This window comes from Priapulus caudatus, unplaced genomic scaffold, assembly GCF_000485595.1.
Source record: "Priapulus caudatus unplaced genomic scaffold, Priapulus_caudatus-5.0.1 Scaffold1239, whole genome shotgun sequence".
Taxonomy (NCBI): Eukaryota; Metazoa; Priapulida; class Priapulimorpha; order Priapulimorphida; family Priapulidae; genus Priapulus; species Priapulus caudatus.
The window spans coordinates 36,261-37,206 of record NW_014578300.1 but is presented as its reverse complement, the minus strand read 5'-3'; the positions used below and the strand labels follow the sequence as shown (position 1 = coordinate 37,206).

The following is a 946-nucleotide window of genomic DNA, read 5'->3' as shown; positions in this document are numbered from 1 at the left end:
ATTTTTGGTATGCCAACGCTGCTACTGGATGCAGGAACCTGTGCTAACCTGTGCGTCCGAACATCCCACGCACGTTTCTCGAATGCCAACTAAAGTTGATTGCAGTGGGCGACGCATTGTATACATGTATGTCACGGTTTATCACGGATTAGTTTTCAAATAAATACCCCTGAAAGTTAATTTGCATGAACAGATTTCTACAGGTAACAGTTTCTCAGTGTTTCGAATTTTCGGTGATCAAATAGCTGTAGGATCAGCGGGCCTGTTGTATCAAGAAGCTGTAGGCCCGGCATCGAAACTGTCGGCGGCAGGCCGACGGGCCGACGTGAATTTCGAACACTGCCCTCACCCAATCCAGGCTGAAATGTTTGGGTAGGTAGGTAGGCTTTTTTGAGGGGAGTCTTTTTACAAATTCAGCACGTGCTTGTGTGGAGATACCTTTTATGTTGAATGTTTGTTTTGCTTTGTACATATAATGTATTGCCTACAGATTTATATAAGGTACATTGATACAATCTGTAAAAAAAATGGGAAAGATCAATACAAATTTTTGAGTCGGCCCCTTTTTCGCGGGTCGGTCGGGTGAGGGCAAGCAAACAATATTTTTATTATGGCCCCACCTTAATAAGACTCCTGTATCTAAATCCATTAATCATCAGACCAGTCATGAATAGGTTAGGATTAGGAATGGTGCCAACGTCGATAGCAAAGGATTCTCGTATCTCACAAGATGTCATTGACCGGTAGCCTACGTCTCTCCACTATGCTACCTTTGTCTACCTGTCAAAATGGTGTACCTATAACCGTACATGCCTATAACAATTCTCGTCACGTTTACCCCCAAACCTATACCCTCCGCTTCGAATGGCAATCCACAACACTTCTGTATCACATTAAAAGCATGTTTGGGGCTAGTTACACATTGGAGATCTTTATTTAGGAGAAC

The 946-nt window shown here is 43.0% G+C and overlaps 1 protein-coding gene across 1 annotated transcript in view; it reads right to left on the bottom strand.

Moving 5' to 3' along the window:
- LOC106815932 (glucosamine 6-phosphate N-acetyltransferase-like) overlaps positions 1-946 on the bottom strand; it is a 4,240-nt gene extending 3,294 nt beyond the window's left edge. The window contains exon 1 of the mRNA XM_014820464.1: positions 621-946. Coding sequence (XP_014675950.1) covers positions 621-737 — 117 coding nt within the window. The 5' untranslated portion in view covers positions 738-946. The remainder of the gene's footprint in view (positions 1-620) is intronic.